This window comes from Eurosta solidaginis, chromosome 1 (assembly GCF_040869045.1).
Source record: "Eurosta solidaginis isolate ZX-2024a chromosome 1, ASM4086904v1, whole genome shotgun sequence".
Lineage (NCBI taxonomy): Eukaryota > Metazoa > Arthropoda > Insecta > Diptera > Tephritidae > Eurosta > Eurosta solidaginis.
Window position 1 is genome coordinate 348,097,666 of NC_090319.1, and position 17,886 is coordinate 348,115,551.

Sequence of the window (17,886 nt, forward strand, 5' to 3'; positions counted from 1 at the left end):
CAGAAAATTACAGAAAAACATGTTAAGTGAAGTAGGGAGAGGTTGGCGAAAAATATTAACAATTAATTACTCAAAGTTAGCGTTATAAAACGGGTATTTATTTTAGATTTATCAAACGCACAGCAACGTATTTTGGATCACAGAGCATTTGTAAATGGAGAAATAAACAATTTCTTAAATGAGTTTGAGTTGAAACGCAACGAGGCCGAAGTAGAAACACTCTTCAAAGTCACTGAAACTGTTGGAGATCTCAAATACGATTTGTTACAACGTTGTACTATCCTTAGTACTACACATTTAGGAGATCTAAACCGATCAGTAAATAAAGTGTTAATTGCACTGGAAGAATTTCTCTCCCAAGTGCAATTGCAAAGAAATGTATGTTTATTTTATAGCGTCAATATAAGAGTATATTTATCCTCTTTGCTTTGGTGTCTATTGCATATCTGCGCTTCGCCACAAAAGGCTCCTAACTCGTATGCTGTTTATTTTACACGACAAATACATAGGTATTTTAGGTCATGTGCGCTAGCTTTCGCATGATCGTCCGTATACGGCACAATTACTGTCGATTGTGCTCATAACTCAAAAGGCAATAAAGATATCGATGTCTGGTTTTTACAAATTTCATTTGCTATAAGTCGGTAAACAAAAATAGATTTTAAGCTATTGCATAGATTTTATCGCGGGCTTGGCGACTAAATAAAAAAAAAACCGTAACGGATATTTGTAAAAAAAGGTTCGAAAAGGTTCGGTGTTAGCAACAGGCCGAATACATAAAATTGGATCTCTATCATAAAGTTAAAGTTAAAATTAAAGTTAATGTTAAAGTTAAAGTCAATATTAACTTCTCATTTATTCAATAAAAGTAAAAAATTTGTTTTCTTATCGGTCACCACGCTTAAAAAGTGTAACTTGAATTAATATCAAAGACAAAACTTGAATTAATATCAAAGAATACAAAATGTTGGATAAATATTATAATTGCATAAGTTGATAATATGCAATAGCTTTATCGCAGCAGTCCCCGAGTGCCACACGTCCTTTTTTTTCGAGTTGGGTGTCTTTTCTCGAGGATCGTTACCTTTTATGCTAACTTCATTAATGTTTCAAAAATGAGTAAAACTAACTATAAATGTTGGATTATCCTTAAAGCCGGAAGCATCCATCATTAATTCTCGGACCGAACGTGAATGTAAAAGGAATACTTTTAACGAAGATTTGGAACACAAGTATGAACGTATAAAAAACTCATTTCAAGAAAAAGAGGAAGAAATCGATGAGCTTTACTCTGATCTGCAAATAAAGCTGAACATTCAAAAGTAGTCTACATTTCAAAATGGTTAAAACAAGCATCACTGATACCCGTGTGAGAGTGCGACCATCCCGTAAATTATTGCAACTTGTCGAACAACATAAGGAAAGTATAAGTGAGATTCCTGAAAATTTCATCACAGTTTTAAAAGCAAATGGCTACAATATTTCGAATAAAATAGAGCTTATAAATTCTTCATATGACATAAAACAGTCCTCAAAAATTGATTTGAAGCTTCTTCGCGATGTTGAGGAAGAAGTAGATGTAGATGCCACCATATATGCAAATTCAAACACAGCAGATGAAGTGCAAAATACAGAAACAACGGAGTACTTATATTTATCTGATTTGCGTTGGTTAAACCAGTGGCTGACACAGCAACGAGTAGAGAAAGGTTTAAACATATATCTACACAATTTAATAGAAGATTGTTCTTTAGAACTGCCAAAGAATGAGGAAATGGAACGAAATCCAGTACTAGAAGCTCGATGCCAGCGCTTACGCGAGCAACAGCAAAATCAGGAATATCTCAACATGACTAAAAATGTGGACTCAGGCCTTAAACATATACCCGATGATACCTTAGCCTATCAAGGCAAGTTGATGAGCCGTCCATAGATTTCAATACATAGATCTCAATACATCATTATATAAAAATATTTTTCTTTTCAGTAAAAGCAATGAACACCCAAATGATAGCAGTTTTGCAATTTATTTTTTCTGTGGCAGCGGGATTCGTGTTCGGCTTTTTGGGGTTGGAACTAATTTTTGGTGGCTTAAAATTCGGTTTGCGTTTAGTGTTGGGAATATTTTGTGCACTTGTTGTTGCTGTTGCTGAAATGTACTTTCTTGTTAAAAAGTTAAATGAAGAAGATAAAGCAATAACGTCTTTGAAAAAGTCGGCTGCTCCTGTTATAAAAAAAGACAATAAATCTAAACCTCATCAAGAGTGAGCTAACAAATATTTGCAACAAATTTTATGCGCTTACCTACTCTACCACTTTAATTCCTATATGAAAAATAAGCTAATAAAATAAAATATTGAATTTGAATTAAATTCCGTTGGCAGATTCGTTTTCTGATAAAATTCGAATACACTTTGAAACGTAAAACTATCTAGCAGGTAAGTCTGCAATATATTAATCGGTGATGTATGAACCTTAGAGTGGCCCTTATTTGTATGGAAAAAGAGTAAAATTTTTAAGGTCTTACCCCCTGAAATGGTTATATATAAGGAGCAAATAATCCTCACAAAATTTTGACTTAATTGACCAACGTAAACTCGTGCCACAAACGTGTCGAAATAATGAACCAAGCCATTTACCACTCTTGGGTGCTGATATATACATATGTTTACATATTACAGAAATTAGATCCTCTCAACTTTTCATTTATTTAACAACAAATAATTCATGTATATATAGGTAAAAAAAAATTATAAAATAATTAACTTAAATCCTGCTGAAGCTTGATTGAAAGCGTTTGTTTTTGATAACTTGGATACTTTTTTCTGTAATCCGACACAACTTGTATGATAAACTGTTTCTGATCTTCATTCGTGCTCAACTTGGAGTTATACTCTTCGATCAACCGTACCGTACTTCGATAAGGTGCTGTCGGATGCGAAAAAATGCGCGAGCGCTTTCTGCCAACAATATATAATGCATCCTACGGTCGACAAAGATAGACGGAGAGCCAATAGACGTGCACATAAACACAAACTCAGCGCGTCACCAATTACCATCACCGCTGGAGAGGTTGAGGACGCCATTGGTCGCGCTAAACCATCCAAAGCAGTGGGCCCAGACGGCATAGCCATGCCGATGCTTAAAAACCTAGGGAAAGAGGGTTTCAAATATTTAGCGCATGTTTTCAACCTGTCTCTTTCCACCTTTGTCATACCCGAGAAATGGAAAATGGCCAAGGTGGTCCCGCTACTAAAGCCTGGGAAACCAGCTAACGTAGGTGAGTCATATCGTCCGATATCTCTCCTATCGCCAGTGGCAAAGACGCTTGAAGCCATTTTGCTCCCTCATTTCCAAGCACATTTGCAGCTAGCCCCTCATCAGCATGGCTTCAGAAAACTCCATAGCACTACCTCCGCGCTAAATGTCATTAGCACCCAGATAAATTGCGGTTTGAATCAATATCCCCACCATAGAACAGTACTCGTAGCGTTAGACCTATCAAAAGCTTTTGATACGGTCAACCATGGCTCGTTACTGGAAGACCTGGAAGGGTCTACCCTTCCCCCATGTCTTAAAAGGTGGACCGCAAATTATCTGGGTGGTCGGCAGGCATCGGTGCAATTCAGAAACGAAACATCAAAACAAAGGAGAATTAAACAAGGGGTGCCACAGGGTGGTGTCCTATCCCCGCTTTTGTTTAATTTCTACATATCTAAACTACCTTCACCACCGGAAGGAGTCACAATCGTTTCCTACGCCGATGACTGCACAATAATGGCCACAGGCCCAGGCCCAAAGATCGATGAGCTATGCAATAAAATAAACGGCTATCTCCCTGATCTCTCCAGTTTTTTCGCCTCGCGAAACCTGTCATTGTCACCGACTAAATCTTCCGCGACCTTATTTACAACATGGACGCCCCAAATGTCGACCATATTGAACATCCACGTCGATGGCACTACGCTACCGACTGTCCTACACCCCAAAATCTTGGGTGTGACGTTTGATCAGGATCTACATTTTGGTGCGCACGCAACCGCAATTGTTCCAAGAATTCAGAGCCGTAATAAAATCCTCAAATCCCTTGCTGGCAGTACCTGGGGAAAAGATAAAGAAACGCTCTTGACCACATACAAAGCAATTAGCCAGCCGATTACGTGCTACGCGTCACCCATATGGTCGCCAAGCCTAAAAACCACCCACTGGAAGAAACTACAGGCCTGCCAAAATACTGCTCTCAGAATCGCCACGGGCTGTCTTCTTATGTCCCCAGAACACCATCTGCATAATGAGGCGAGAATACTCCCCATCAGGGAGAGAAATGAGATGCTGACCAAACAGTTTCTGTTGAATACCCAGAAACCTGGGCATCCCAACAGACATCTGATTGACGAACCAGCACCGCCTAGGGGCCTAAGGAGTCATCTCCGTAAGCATTTTGAGGAAATACGGCACCTGAGAACCCAGCCGTATGAAGCGGAAAAACACAAGCAGGTCCTTGGTGAACTCCATAGACAGGCGTCGGACCTTTATGTCGGGAATTGCCCGGTGAATCCAGTACTTGAAGAAAAATATCCAGAACTCGCAGAAGAGGAACGCATACTCCCCAGGGAAACGCGTGTCACTCTTGCTCAACTGCGTTCTGAATACTGTAACAGGTTAAACTCTTACCTATCCAGAATCAACCCCGACATACAAAATGTATGCCCTGCTTGCAATGTGTCCCCACATGACACCAACCATCTCTTTAATTGTAATGTGGAACCAACGCCTCTAACACCCCTTTCCTTATGGTCCACACCTGTTGAAACGGCAAGTTTCCTTGGACTCCCGTTAGAGGATATTGATGACAATTTGTGATCGGTCGCGGCTATTAGGTGGGGCGAGCATTGCTACAACAACAACAACAACAACAACATCAACCGTACCCCTCTCTCAGCTATGTCATTTACAACCTTAATTTTTTTCGCCTCTATACTCTTTATTCGACTCCCATCCGAAAGCTGATACATTTAAAAAATAGGCACTTATACCAAATCGATTAAAAAATAATTTTTTTGCTGGACAAGTAAACTGATGCAGTCCTTTGTTTATAACGTCTGTTACATCCGAACATGTAATCATTACTCTTTTAGGTGGCCGCATTTCTTCTACCGGTTCAACTATATTATTTATGTTTGTTTGCATCTTCTCCTTCGTTTCAAAGTCAATTTCATCATCAAATAAGGAAAATGCCATTGCTTCAGGACTTAGATACCATAGCAATTTACCTAAAACTGTACCCGATAATTCTTCATCTACATTTCTAAATTCATGCAAGTCCATAATAAGCTTAAAGTCAGTCTGTGTCGCTTTCGTAGAAAGTTCACATAAAAACCAATACTCCACATAAGTTTTTACTATGAAGATGCAAAGGTCACGTAACGCTGAAGAAGTAGAAGCAATCATCTTAAATTCAGTTCTAAAAAGATATATTTTTAAAGTATAAATGGCTTTCGACATCCACCGAGCGTGATGCATTGCTCCTGGGCATTTAAAGCTTATATTTTTCTTTGGAAATTCGCCCAAGAAAATCAAACGAAGTACAGAAAATTCTTCATAATCATTTCGAGTAAAATTGTGTAAGGATCTCAAAAACTCCACTATAGTGCATTTATTGTCATTATTATTTATTTATTATTACGACGTTTTAAGCCTAAAACTTAGATTATTACAAATTATAAATTCATTTTAATAATAATAGGATTTCTAGAATTTGGGGTGTCGGAATGCATGAGATTCCTATCAGAACGAGAACTAGTGTTCCCAACGGGCGAGTCTTGGATTCATTTCATTGGGAGGTTGGAAGGACGTGTTCTCAATCCTGCCCTACTCCAAGACGTATGATTACACAGTTTTATTATTTATGCTGTCGGAATGTATTTGATTCCGGTCAACCCAAAAGCTAGCAGCTCAGCAGAATGAGCCACTGTTGTTTTAGCGATAAGGTTGCTCCCCGAATGCTTTGGGAAGTGTTATCGATGTGATGGTCCTTTGCCGCATACAGATCCGGTACGCTCCGGTACCACAGCACCATTCAGATGCTAGCCCGACCATCTCGGGAACGATTTATGTGGCCACATTAAACCTTCAGGCCATCCCCTCCCTCCTCGACCCCAAGTTCCATGGAGAGCTTAGGGTCGCCAGAGCCTCGTCTGTTAGTGAAACAGGATTCGCCACGGATAGGTGAGGTTGACAATTGGGTTTGGAGAAGCTATATATTGCGCTGCCAACCTGAAGGGTTGCGCTACACATCCCCTTGAATCTGGTATTTTAGTCGCCTCTTACGACAGGCATACCTACCGCGGGTATATTCTGACCCCCAACCCGCTGGGGTTAGAATGAGCCACTCTTATCGGACGGTTGGAAAGGACGTGTGTCCAATCCTCCCTGTACCAGCTTTTATGTAACATAATTAATTATAATATATTATTTTTGTAGAAATAATACGTGATTCACATGAACACTCCAACTGTTTGTCTGGGACGATATTTTCAGGAACTCTCCCAATTTGGTTGCGAGCGATATATGTATTTCACCTGATGCATAAAGTTCCTCTGTGTCTATTTGGATTGCCATGTACGCTCAAGGATCAGTAACATGAAATACAGATACAAAATATTTTATCTTTTTGGAAGGGTTTTGCAATATTCTAATAAACTTTTTTTGAAGGTGTTTTAGTTTTTTTAACATGATTAAGTAGTTCATTAAAACATTTCAAGCCTTTGTAAAATATATTTTGTTTGTCTATTTCTGTTTTGAAAAGAGGTAATCTAAAATTATAATTTTCTCTGAGAGTGGGTTTCATTCACATAAACACGTTTTTGACTTAGGTAGGCTGGTAATTTACCATGCTTGATATAAAATACAAATTTCACACTATGGTAAAATATCAACTGTTTCACACTCAACCAGTTTAGTGCATCAGTCATACTCTTTATGGAAGTGTCGTACCTCGCTTTCAATATAAATATCATAGCTTTGTTTTGAATAATTTGTAACCTGTCTACTTGTGTTTCATTGGCAATAAAGAATATTGTAGGGGTCAACAACAACAAAATATTGTAGGGCAATATAAGAAGTGCAGTTCTATGATGGATCTATAAACTTTCAACTTATATTTCTTACTAATAAGTGTAGGAGCTCTTTCGCATACCATTGCATAGGTATGTGACCGTGGTATAATGACAGCCACAATACTCTACATGTAATACTACTGCATGTCCGTATATATATAAGATACATAAATGTACAACTACTACAAATAAGTGTATGTACTACGATAGCATGCTAGTATGTGCAACATAATATATATAGAAGCGACGCAGTAGGCATGGCAACCAAAGAAGCCATATTGTAACGTACGATTGCATGAGTATGTAGAAGCAAACCTTGTACAGTTGAAAAAGGCAGAATAAATCGAACTATTAAACCGAGCGGACGCATCTTTTATTTAACGCTTAAAGTCTCAGAAGTGGGATCGCATTCCCTTTCCTGACTTTTTTTTCTTAATAGGGGGACTCATGAAAGCATATAAACTTATAAGGTGTAAAATTATGTCCATTTACACACGCTGTTATATGAACGCACCTAGAAATACTCTTGATAATCTTGATTGTTTATCAGCTGTATTATTACCAAACAAAAATTTTTTGATTGTTATACAAATTACAAAATGCCAAGATTAAGTGAAAAATCAAAACTAAAACGTCTTTACTAAGATATTCTTGTAAATGACTTGCTGATGTTGGAGATTTCTGATGAAAATGCTTGCTGTAATGTCTGCAAGGTTGCATTCCTTTGAGTTTACCGCGTTTACACAATGAAATGTGCGCGTAAATTTATACAAATTGTGTAAATGATTTTTCATACAAAATTTGACAGCTCGTGCGTAAACTAGATAAATTTATACGTTTACACACTTTATAAGGCATTTATACGATTACATGAGTCCCCCTAATAAAATAAAAGTTGGTTTTGTGGCGGACATTTAAAAAGAAAAATATTGAGCGTTAAAACAAAATAGTGAAGCAAATGATAGAAACAAATGATCGAAACAAATGAGTGAAAATAACACGTTTTAAGCGGACAGACAAATTAATTTGAACTGAAAAGAATATAAAAAATTGCAATTTAATAAGTATGGAAACGATCAGTGTGAATGATTTTACAAGCCAGCAATTGCGTGCTTGGCTTCAACAGCTGAATTTGCCAACGAGTGGCGCAAAGAGCGCATTAGCAATTCGGCTGAACCAAATCCCGGTAGCGGAGCGTGGACAATGTCCGATAGTTGGAAGCGATGGAGTCGAAATTGTTGAACCAACCACCGACGTACATGAGCGGAGCAACAATAATGGTAACGATGAGGATAGCAATGGTGCAGGTGCTGGCGGTAATTACAACGGGAGCGATGAACATGTAAACGGCGACAATATGACCATATCACAGATGCAGCATATGAAAGACGAACTAATGAGGCGTGAGAAAGGAATATTAGAGAAAGAGTTGCAAATTCTACGACGGTTGGCAGATCTCAACATGAATACGGTGGTGGCCAGCGAAACAGCACCAGTACAACCAAGCCAAGTCCCCATTGACGTTATTTTAAATATAGTGCCCGAGTACGATGGGAAAGCCAGCGTAGACATTTGGCTATCACAGTTGCAGAGTGTAAGCGTGGCCTATGGTATCGACGACAATCTACAGCGCGTTTTGCTGTTAAGCAAGCTGAAGGGCAAGGCTTTATCGTGGATGCATTCTAAACCAAACTTTGCAACAGAAGAGCTACAAAATTTATTGGCTGAACTGCGGGAAGCGTTTAGCACGAAGGAAAGGAAATTAGTATTGCGTAGAAAGTTCGAAGCCAGGAAATGGAAAGCTGGCGAAAGTTTTTTACAATATTACGGTGACAAAATTGCCCTGTCAAACTTGTTACACTTCGAAGACGATGAGATAGTGGACTACCTTATTGAAGGCATAAGCGATGAACAGCTCCGGACACAGGCGTACTTGCAGTGTTATGCGTCAAAAGCACAGCTTCTACAAGCATTTTCGAAGATTAATTTAAAACCGAGTAAAGCAAATGTTTCTACCGCAAATACCACACAGGCGAAAAGATGTTTCAACTGCAATTGTTTGGGCCACTACGCTTCTGATTGTAAGAAAGCAAAAAGGGAAAAAGGTGCGTGCTACGCTTGTGGGAAGATGCCGCACCGGGTCGCAGAGTGTCCAGAACGTAAGAACCGGGTCCAGCTGATTGACGATGGGGAATACGTAAGGTCTTTTATATTTACTATTAAGAACGAAAGTTTATTTTATTTTTCCCTAGGATGCCTCATAGATTCCGGCAGCCCAATAAGCTTCATACGGAGGTCAATCGTACAATCCAAACTAAATTTTAAATTCCTTAAAATTGTTCTTAAATATGAAAATGAAATGTATTTTGGTTTAAATAAGTCAAAAGTAAAAATATACGGAAAATTTCCATGTTCAATCATAATAAATTATAAACATTTTGAAATTAATTTTATTATTGTGGCTGACGAAACAATGACCTATGAGGCAGTTCTGGGAAGAGATTTTCTTCGGGTATGTAAGTATAAATTAATAAGCGAGGAGGAATGCGAAGTAGTTAATCAGCTAAATGATAAAATAGTAGATTCAAAATCTGAAGTAATAAATGTATGTGATGGACAACAGATAGGCGAAAAGTTGAACACCATAGAGAATGAAGATAGAATAAGAGTGAATGATGAGAAAGCTATAGAAAATGCTAAGTTGTTCAAAGAGTTGCTATCGCTTGAGCCATATGATGAAAAAGACAGATTATCGATAAAAATTGGAAAAGATATTAGCAATTTTCATAAGCAAAAGTTGAATAAATTATTTAGCGGTTATTATTTAGAACCAAAGCGTCCCATTGAGCCGAATGTGAAATGCGAAATGAAGTTAACTTTAGATAATGTGAAACCGTTCAACTGCCCACCGCGAAGGTTTTCATACGCTGAAAAGGGCGAACTGAAAAAGGTGTTAGACGAATACTTGGAAAAAAAGTATATACAACCCAGTGAATCGGAATTCGTATCTCCGGTTGTTTTGGTACGAAAGAAGACAGGCGAATTAAGAATGTGTGTAAATTACAGGACCCTTAATAAAGTAACGGCAAAGAATAATTATCCGATTCCCCTAATTGATGATTTAATAGATAGGCTAGCTAAAAAGAAATTTTTTACTAAACTCGATCTGAAAAATGGCTTCTTTCACGTCTTCATGCATCCGGATGCAATTAAATTTACGTCGTTTACCACTCCATTAGGGCAATTTGAATTTCTTCGTATGCCATTTGGACTTAAAAATGCTCCGTCCACATTTCAGCGCTTTGTTAATAAAATTTTTGCAGACATGGTCGTGGACAATAGGGTTATAATATACTTAGATGACATAATGATAGCCACCGAAGATTTAGATCAACATTTTGATATTCTTAAAGAAGTTTTTCGTAGACTAGTAGATAATAAACTGGAATTAAGGTTAGACAAATGTGAGTTTCTCCAATCGGAAGTGAAATACTTAGGGTACACCATCACGGAAAATGGTATCCGAGCAGACAAGAGAGGTCTCGAGGCAATAAAAAATTTTCCTATCCCCACGAAGGCCCATTCAGTACAGAGTTTTATAGGTTTGTGTTCCTATTTCCGTAGGTTTGTTAAAGACTTCTCCACAATAGCCAAGCCTCTTTACGATTTGACAAGAAAAGATAAGAAGTTTGTATTTGGAACCGAGGAGCTGAGGAGCTTCGAAACACTAAAGCAAAAGCTTTAGAGGCACCAATACTGGCTTTGTATGATCCCTCAGACTCAACAGAATTGCACTGTGACGCCTGCGCGACAGGTTTCGGTGCAATTCTGATGCAAAAGAAATGTGATTCCAAATTGCATCCAGTATTTTATTTTTCGAAGCGAACAAGTGAAGCTGAATCGAAATACCATAGTTTCGAGCTTGAAAATTTGTCGATAATTTATGCTTTATAACGCTTCAGGGTCTACCTATAGGGTTTAAAATTTAAAATAGTCACAGATTGCAATTCGCTGACAATGACATTAAATAAAAAAGAGCTAAACCCAAGAATCGCTAGGTGGGCCTTGGAGCTTCAAAATTACGACTACATTCTGGAGCATCGTTCAGGAACCCGTATGCAACACGTTGATGCTCTTAGCAGATGTAACAATATTTTAGTGTTAGAATCGAATACGTTTGAAGGAAACCTTATAATTTGTCAAGGAAAAGATACTAAGATTAGGGAGTTACGTGAAATATTGCAAAAAAGTGAAAATAGTCAGTACGAAATGTGCAACGGGGTGGTGTATAGGAAAAAAGAAAATGATAGATTATTATTTTACGTACCGGAGAGTATGGAAAATCATATATTTCACAAATATCATGACGAACTGGGCCATACAGGGATCGACAAAACGTTGGATCTTGTCTCGAAAAACTACTGGTTTCCAAATATGAAGCAAAAAATTGCGCACCACATCCGAAATTGTTTAAAGTGTATCGTTTATTCTTCAAAGCATGGACGTGAAGAAGGTTATTTGCACAACGTTCCGAAGGGTAGTAAACCATTCGAGGTAATACACATAGACCATTTTGGTCCTGTTGACCATGGAAGAGCGAAAAAGCACTTATTAGTTATCATCGATGCCAGCACAAAGTTTGTGAGGTTATACCCGACTAAGACAACAAATACAAGGGAGGTTATAAATGCATTGATGGCATATTTCCGTTCATATAGCAAGCCAAAATATATTGTGTCGGATAGAGGTAGTTGCTTTACATCAGCAGAATTTCACCAGTACCTAGAAAAAGAAAACGTGCGCCATATAAAAATTGCAACTGGCTCACCACAAGCCAATGGACAAGTGGAGAGAGTTAATAGAAACTTGGCGCCAATGATTGCGAAACTGACAGACCCTGAGAGAAACATACACTGGGATAATGTTAAAGAATCCGTTGAGTATGCCCTTAATAACACTTTACATAGGACAGTTAAGGAATATCCAAGCGTGATGCTCTTTGGAGTAAGACAGCGCGGTCTGGTCAAAGATGCCCTAAAAGAAAAATTAACGGAAAATGGGTCAGATTCAGAATCTAAAAGTCATGCAGAAATACGAGAAAAAGCAGCCAAAAATGAAGAAAAGCTACAAGAATACAATAGAAATTATGTAAATAAAAAAAGGCAAAGCCCACATATATATAGAGTGGACGACTACGTCGTCGTCAAAAACGAGTTGTAGCAGCTCTTTCGCATACCATTGCATAGGTATGTGACCGTGGTATAATGACAGCCACAATACTCTACATGTAATACTACTGCATGTCAGTATATATATAAGATACATAAATATACAACTACTACAAATAAGTGTATGTACTACGATAGCAAGATGTGCAACATAATATATATAGAAGCGACGCAGTTGGCATGGCAACCAAAGAAGCCATATTGTAACGTACGATTGCATGAGTATGTAGAAGCAAACCTTGTACAGTTGAAAAAGGCAGAATAAATCGAACTATTAAACCGAGCGGACGCATCTTTTATTTAACGCTTAAATAAGTTTACATTATCGCTTCCAAAATCCAATTTTTTTTGCCCATTTTGGCAACAATATAATCAATATGATCCGTAAACCTCAGTTTATTGTCAATCAGGATCCCTAAGTACTTAAATATTTTGACATCCTTAATGCTGTTGTTGTTGTTGTTGTAGCAATGCTCGCCCCACCTAATAGCCGCGACCGATCACAAATTGTCATCAATATCCTCTAACGGGAGTCCAATGAAACTTGCCGTTTCAACAGGGGTGGACCATAAGGAAAGGGGTGTTAGAGGCGTTGGTTCCACATTACAATTAAAGAGATGGTTGGTGTCATGTGGGGACACATTGCAAGCGGGCATACATTTTGTATGTCGGGGTTGATTCTGGATAGGTAAGAGTTTAACCTGTTACAGTATCCAAAACGAAGTTGAGCAAGAGTGACACGCGTTTCCCTGGGGAGTATGCGTTCCTCTTCCGCGAGTTTTGGATACTTTTCTTTAAGTACTGGATTCACCGGGCAATTCCCGGCATAAAGGTCCGACGTCTGTTTATGGAGTTCACCAAGGACCTGCTTGTGTTTTTTCACTTCATACGGCTGGGTTCTCAGGTGCCGTATTTCCTCAAAATGCTTACGGAGATGACTTCTTAAGCCCCTAGGCGGTGCTGGTTCATCAATCAGATGTCTGTTGGGATGCCCAGGTTTCTGGGTATTCAACAGGAACTGCTTGGTCAGCATCTCATTTCTCTCCCTGATGGGGAGTATTCTCGCCTCATTATGCAGATGGTGTTCTGGGGACATAAGAAGACAGCCGTGGCGATTCTGAGAGCAGTATTTTGGCAGCCATATAGTTTCTTCCAGTAGGTAATTTTTAGGCTTGGCGACCATATGGGTGACGCGTAGCACGTAATCGGCTGGCTAATAGCTTTGTATGTAGTCATGAGCGTTTCTTTATCTTTTCCCCATGTACTGCCAGCGAGGGATTTGAGGATTTTGTTACGGATCTGAATTCTCGGAACAATTGCGGTTGCGTGCTCACCAAAATGTAGATCCTGATCAAACGTTACAGCCAAGATTTTGGGGTTTGGGACAGTCGGTAGCGTAGTGCCATCGACGTGGATGTTCAAAATGGTCGACATTTGGGACGTCTATGTTGTAAATAAGGTCGCGGAAGATTTAGTCGGTGATAATGCCAGGTTTCGCGAGGCGAAAAAACTGGAGAGATCAGGGAGGTAGCCGTTTATTTTATTGCATAGCGCGTCGATCTTTGGGCCTGGGTCTGTGGCCATTATTGTGCAGTCATCGGCGTAGGAAACGATTGTGACTCCTCCAGTGGTGAAGGTAGCTTGATATGTAGAAATTAAACAAAAGTGGGGATAGGACACCACCCTGTGGCCCCCTTGTTTAATTCTCCTTGGTTTTTATGTTTCGTTTCTAAATTGCACCGATGCATGCCGACCACCCAGATAATTTGCGGTCCACCTTTTAAGACATGGGGGAAGGGTAGACCCTTCCAGGTCTTGCAGTAACGAGCCATGGTTGACCGTATCAAAAGCTTTTGATAGGTCTAGCGCTACGAATACTGTTCTATGGTGGGTGTATTGATTTAAACCGCAATTTATCTGGGTGCTAATGGCATTTAGCGCGGTGGTAGTGCTATGGAGTTTTCTGAAGCCATGCTGATGAGGGGCTAGCTGCACATTTGCTTGGAAATAAGAGAGCAAAATGGCTTCAAGTTCGTATTCATTATTTTTAGATCTAAATTAAGTGATTCTTTATTGGTCGTCCTAGATAAAACAATGAACTTAGTTTTGTTAACGTTAAGCTTGAGTTTATTAATGCAAAGGCCATCTATACAATGAATCCAAATCTTGTTGTTGTTGTTGTTGTAGCGATTAGGTTACTCCCCGAAGGCTTTGGGGAGTGTTATCGATGTGATGGTCCTTTGTCGGATACAGATCCGATACGCTCCGGTAACACAGCACCATTAAGGTGCTGGCCCGACCATCTCGGGAACGATTTATATGGCCACATTAAACCTTCAGGCCATCCCTCCCTCCCCACCCCCAAGTTCCATGAGGAGCTTGGGGTCGCCAGAGCCTCGTCTGTTAGTGAAACGGGATTCGCCGCTCGAAGGTGAGGTTGACAATTAGGTTGGAGAAGCTATATATTGCGCTACACAACCCCTTGAATCCCACCAAATCTTGCATTTTGCTCCTTGCTATTGCGCACCATCTGCAAAACAACCTGATTTCAGTGCTGATGATATATCGTTTATGTAAATGCTGAAGGATTGGTGCTAATATCGACCCTTGGGGTAAACCTATGTCCACTTGTGCCTCGGATGAGACTACTGACTCGATGGTTGTTCTTTGTTTCCGGTCTGATAAGAAACTTCAAAACCACATTTCCCTAATACCAATTTTTTGTAGTTTATCGAGTATTATATTCCTATCAATTGTTTCGAGCGCTCTTTTCAGGTCAATGAAAACTGCTACTATATGTTTTTTTAGGCTCAGCTCTTCCTTCCAGCTAGATATGACGCAATTTAACACCGTCTCGCAAGAGTGCCTTTCTCGGAAACCGGATTGCTCCTTTATAAGGATTTTATTATTTTCTAAGAAATTAAGCAGTTGATTTTTTACTACAATTTCCAGAATTTTTCTAGTTCTTCTGCCATTATTGAATCTTTTACTATCCTAATTGGTACTATTGTCGAAATTTTCCACATGTCTGGCACTATTCCAGTAGTCATGGATTTGTTTATAGCGGTTGCATAGAAGAAACCCATGTTCGATACCGAGCCTTTAATTACGCCTTCTGAAAGTAAATCCCCTCCCAGTTTTATTTTTGAACCTGTTTTCTATAAGTATAACAACCTCAACCGTAATTTCTTCGAATTTTAAACATGACCTAGCCGTAAATTGGAAGTCGTTCTGACTCTGAACAACTTCAATTTCCCTTTTTATATCAACAATGCTATCTATAAAGGAGTTCAATGCTTCAGCAATATCGCGAGGTGTATCATATGTCACACCTTTTACGATCACCGTCAATATCTTTTCTTGTGGCCCGTTAAGTTTACAGCATGCTTAAGATGCTTCCACATTAGCTTGCTATCTGAACTATTGATATCAATATTATTCTCCATGTATTTAATCTTTTTAAATTTGATTAGTTTTTTGTAGTACTTCGCGACCATGTTATATTCGGTATAGTCCCCCTTGTTCTAGCTTGTGAGTGCAACCGGTATTTTAGTTTATTCAATTCTGTCAATTCTTGGTCATACATTTATTTCTTAACTTTACCGTACTGTTTTTTTCAAACGTTAATACTCCCCTACAATCTAGTAAACATGACATTCATGCTTCTTATTAAACTGAGATCGCAATTCCTCAGTAGAGTCGTCAAGTTATCGGCAGAATAATTCTCCCAGGATGTTGATGAAATGACTCTTCGTAACGGGTTTGAACTACTTACTTTAATAGCAAATGAAATAGTTTCGTGATCGGATATTCTGTGGTCTTCAAGATTTACACAAGACAGTATATCAGCGTTTGCATATAATAAATCTATTTTTGTTCGAGAAGTTTCCGCGACTTTTGTATTGAAATTTATTTTTTGTTTCATTGCGCTACGTGCACAAATTTCATTCAGTTTGTAGCTACTCGAAGAATTTATATTTAAGTTTATATTGAAATCTCCAACTAGAAGGGAATTCGTACCTGATTCTAATACTTCTGATAAAATGATCTCTACGTGATTTAAAAATTCACTGTCGCTAGAACTTAAGCTGGAGACATTGGTGCTTTATCGGTAACCGTATCGGTAACCTTATAACAGCTGATTCGACCAACCTTATGAGAATCAATGCAATCGATTATTGGTGCCGCTAAGGTCGTAACCGTATCGTAGCCAACCAATTAGGTTTTGGTTTACCGTCGTAACGATAAACAGCTGATTACGTTAGGGATACGGATACAGCGATTCGACATACGGCACCAATGACTCCAGCTTTAGGGAATGGTACAACACACCTATTTGCCACTAATAACGGCCCGATTCTTAGCGTTACCGGTAAAATAGTACCCAGAACATTATGTAACCGAAAATAGTTACCAGTTGTTTTATTCGCGATTCTGGCCAAAGTGGTAACGCTGTCATCACCGAAAAACTCACCAGTGTCTGTGGGGAAATTTAAAAGTTAGTTTTTTTTTGCTTTACCCATGGCGGAACGATACAAGGTGGCAACATGGGACAGCTGAATATAAACTTTTTTTATTTAATTTGATACATCAACTTCCGGCGCGGTACGATTTTGACATTTGTCCATCGAATTTACAAAAACGAAGTACATGGAATTTTTATTTGTTTGTAGGTATGCCACCATGCTGCCACCGTGTATGGTTCCGTCATGGCTTTACCGAAAATGTGTCACTCGTAGATAGGATGTAAACGAATAAACGGGACGACGTGTATATACATATGTGCATACATGCATACGTTTTTACATAGCTATATTGTAATATATACTGTGAAAGTACATGGAAACAAATATGCATAGCAAGGGGCAAAACTTTTTTACTATCATGTTTACTTATTTGCGCTCACAATTCTTTATTTTTCAGTTTTGCCTTTTTCTAGACAACAGCTGTTGCGTGGTTATTTCGATGTAACCACATACTTTTGTGGGTAAACAGTTATCCGGCTACTTTCGTGGACAGAATACCAAAAGTGTACAAAAGTTGCCACATGAAGAAAGTTGCCGTGGTGAAGAAAGTTGTTACCACATTAGAATCAGGCTGTTAATGTCCACTTGCTTTAATTTTACTATAGCACACCATACATTTCTATCAATTGATCGATTAAACCTGACTTTGTACTTGATTTCCTTTTTATTTATTTATTTATTTATTATTACGGTCTTTAAGACCTAGTTTAGGTTAAAATAAGAAATTAAACATAACTACTCATGTCACATTTAGTAACGTACAATATAAAAACAATTTTTCTTTGAACTTACTAATATTTTCACAGTCTTTCAAATCAGAAGGTAACTCATTATACATTTTATACCCTAAATATTCAAGAGACCTTTTGGCGAACTCAGTTCTTATTCTAGGCAGTCTTATATTATTGCAATTTCTTGTTCCATAATTGTGGATTTCATGATTATAATGTATTTTACTACTCAGGTAATTCGGTAACATTCCTAACCTAAGTTGGTGTATAAATTTCAATGTGA

At 38.5% G+C, this 17,886-nt stretch overlaps 2 protein-coding genes across 3 annotated transcripts; both read left to right on the plus strand.

The window, feature by feature from the left end:
* On the plus strand, positions 1–2,372 carry LOC137244636 (uncharacterized). 2 transcript variants are annotated; one of them, XM_067773908.1, is made up of 3 exons: positions 1–93; positions 1,156–1,910; positions 1,988–2,372. In XM_067773908.1, exons 2-3 carry the CDS (start codon positions 1,340–1,342, stop codon positions 2,266–2,268), a joined length of 852 nt encoding a protein of 283 aa, XP_067630009.1. In that variant the 5' UTR covers positions 1–93; positions 1,156–1,339; the 3' UTR covers positions 2,269–2,372. The 2 variants fall into 2 exon arrangements, with proteins under 2 accessions (XP_067630009.1, XP_067630019.1); XM_067773918.1 differs by having other exon boundaries at positions 13–75.
* Positions 2,373–7,486: 5,114 nt separating this feature from the next.
* On the plus strand, positions 7,487–9,580 carry LOC137244641 (uncharacterized). The gene is made up of 3 exons (XM_067773931.1): positions 7,487–7,588; positions 8,041–9,315; positions 9,371–9,580. The coding sequence occupies exons 2-3, from the start codon at positions 8,185–8,187 to the stop codon at positions 9,380–9,382; spliced, it is 1,143 nt and encodes a 380-aa protein (XP_067630032.1). The 5' UTR covers positions 7,487–7,588; positions 8,041–8,184; the 3' UTR covers positions 9,383–9,580.
* The last annotated feature ends 8,306 nt before the right edge of the window (positions 9,581–17,886 follow it).